The 2,913-nt window shown below is 33.8% G+C and overlaps 1 protein-coding gene across 1 annotated transcript; it reads right to left on the bottom strand.

Annotated features, from left to right (window-relative positions):
* Positions 1-964: 964 nt before the first annotated feature.
* On the bottom strand, positions 965-2,267 carry LOC145052070 (aluminum induced protein with YGL and LRDR motifs). The gene is made up of 3 exons (XM_078999878.1): positions 1,754-2,267; positions 1,515-1,635; positions 965-1,424 (listed from the first exon to the last, which is right to left on the bottom strand). Exons 1-3 carry the CDS (start codon positions 2,204-2,206, stop codon positions 1,231-1,233), a joined length of 768 nt encoding a protein of 255 aa, XP_078856004.1. The 5' UTR covers positions 2,207-2,267; the 3' UTR covers positions 965-1,230.
* Between the last annotated feature and the right edge of the window lie 646 nt (positions 2,268-2,913).

The raw sequence follows: 2,913 nt of genomic DNA on the forward strand, positions 1-2,913 counted from the left end.
CTTTATTATAAAAATGAGACGTTACATTTTATCAACCCATTCAACCTTTTTCTCAACTGGAAATCAACGCATCAAGAAAAATAAATCATTTATCTTATCTTAAAAAAGGATAATAAAGTGGCAACTGATCGAGATTGTAACACATCAAGGGTAGTGTTCAAGCTAGACAAAGGAGAAAATAACCAAAAAAAGTCCCAATACCATTAAGTAGACGTGTTTTTGACCAATTCTCCTTTAAAAAGAAAAATAATAAGTTATTTATGCAAAGTTGACAAACAAAAAGTAAATTACTGTCAGATCAAAGAAAATATGTTTTGGCTATATGCACTTCTAATTTTCAAGTTAAATGGTTAATGTTTGCCCCCTTTGTAGGTGAATTCTCGGTGTATATACCATTTGTTTGGTCAATGATCGTTTTTTACAAGAATTTGTCTAAAATATACTTTGGTGACAATATTTCTTTTAAAAGAAAGTATCTTAAAATCAGAACTAATTCGTGTATATTATATCAAAATTTTGAACCTTATTAAAACATTATTACTCATTAATCTATACATTTTATCCAAAAAAAGACTTCAACTCTTAACCTTTTAACTAAAAATCATTTATCACTTCTGTAAACTTAACACATCTTTTAAACTGGTTTTGATTTCTAAAAACATAAATATTCACCAAACATTAGTTTTTAATTTTTTCTAATACTCTTTTCCTAAAAAGTCGAGTCGACTTAAAAGTCTCCCAAAAACATCATAATCAACCTATTGATTACTTTAAAACTACATGCAAGCTAAAAACAATGACATAAATGGTTGTCAATTAAGATAGAAGATTCTAAAAGCCATGGACAAAATGTTTCTCACTTTCAAGAAAGTTAAAAGATAGATAGATCACTATGGAAAGAGAACTAAAGAAGATAAGATAGACACGAATGAAAATTTGTACATTTCATAGCTGGCCTTAAAAATGATCAAATTGTGTGCTTTTATATATGATGTTTCGGGATTGAACAATAATTGATTTCTACGTGTTAGCAATATTTATGAATCCAAAAAGAAACATTCTTGAATTGCACCCACGTGATATCTAAACCATTGGCATACATCAAATTATTCTACAAAATTAAATATTTACATTCAAGAAACAAACAAAAAGTTGAAGTAAAATGGGATCTTGGAGACAAACAAAAAGTTAAAGTAAAATGGGATCTTGGAGATTGATGATGATTGATGATCAACAATGATCATCCCATTGTGTCCAATTGGTTTCACTACCCCTACGAGGGATAGAATTGACCCTTGAGTAGGTGTCCACTTTAAAATTAGCCCCACACATCACCCCTTCACTATCAACCCTTGGCATTGCCTTAATCTTGTTCATTGGATGCTCAAAACTCATCAAACCACCCTCACTATGGAACATACACCCTGCAAATTCATCCCAAAAACATGTCAAATCTTGGTGTGGATTCACTAAATCTTTACAAAAATGAAATCTTGAAAATGGGTTATGTATACCTTTCGGGAAAGGTGCAAACGACTTGGCACAACCTGCTTTTATGACCTCTAAATCATCGGAAATAACGACTGATCCATCTGCAGCTATTCCCCAATACAACTTTACTCCTCCATCTGAACCCTGTAATTATATATATGTATATTTTTTTTTCATTTAGGCATTTTCACGAACAGTTGGTAGGTGAAACAAAGTGAAAAGAAAAACGGAGTCTTGTGAACCATGAATATGGAAGTTTTACCAGTGCAGTGAAAACAGTTCCGGATTTACTATCGTAGACGACAAATGCGAAACTTCCTTCAAGATCTTTGATGACCTGATCGGCGGGGTAAGGCCCACGGTCTCGTAGCGTCCGATAAGCTTCGATCACGAACATGGCTTCGTTGGTGTTCTTTGACAGTCCGTATTGTTTGATTTGGGAGCAGAGATTGTTCAAACTCCCCATGAACAAACAGTATATGTCATCGAAGGCAGTGAACAACCTTTGATGAACGGAGTAAGGACGATCGGGTTTTACATAAGCAAGAGCAGCAGCGTCGCCGAAGGTCATGGAGAAGGTGTTTGTAGGATGAACTGAAAGGAATTCTTCAAGGGTTTCTTCCGGGAGTTTTGGTTGCTTGGTGCAATGATGTGCCGCCGGGCTGTTTAGTTCTTCCGGTGGGTGTGCAAACGCCTTATGGAAGATGGCCAACATTTTCTTGTTTTCGAAGTTGTAAATTCAAGGGAAAAGGATGAAAGAATGTGGATCCATTGAAGGGTGTTTGCAGGGTCTATAAATAGGTCAGGTGTGGACCCGACTTGGGATGGACAAACAGTGGTGGTTTTTGGGTGGCGCGTGGCGGCGTGGAATTACGTGGTGATGCATCAGGTCGATAACGATAACGATCGCGGATAAGCTTCTCGTACTTCGTGTAACGCTTCTTATTATTTTAAAAACTTACAATTTACAAATATTAAATGACGATGGTTATATCTTTATTTATTTATTTTAGATTGTATATTTTATCAGTTATTTAAATGCCATCAATAATTTTTTATTTTATATGATCTATTTCAAGTATATGATCTAAACAATTTAATCTTAGTGATTCCATTGTCAAATAGTATCGATTATATATTTGTTCCATTCATAAAGGAATTAACAGTACGGACGTAATTGGTACGGTACCAATTCGTTTTTCCTTAAATCGTGTACCGTACCAACTATATTTGGTATAAAAAAATTGCTACCAGTACCGTATCAAATATATTTGATACCAATATATTTGGCTACCAACAAGGTTGGTTGGTACAAATTGGTAATGGTTATACAGATTTATTTTATTTTTCTATTGTAATATTTTAAAATAAGCAAATACATCGAGTAATTTTGATATTTAGTAAAGAAATTGGTTATGTAGC

Source organism: Lactuca serriola, chromosome 5, assembly GCF_051521515.1.
Source record: "Lactuca serriola cultivar US96UC23 chromosome 5, Lser_US96UC23_V15, whole genome shotgun sequence".
Classification (NCBI taxonomy): Eukaryota; Viridiplantae; Streptophyta; class Magnoliopsida; order Asterales; family Asteraceae; genus Lactuca; species Lactuca serriola.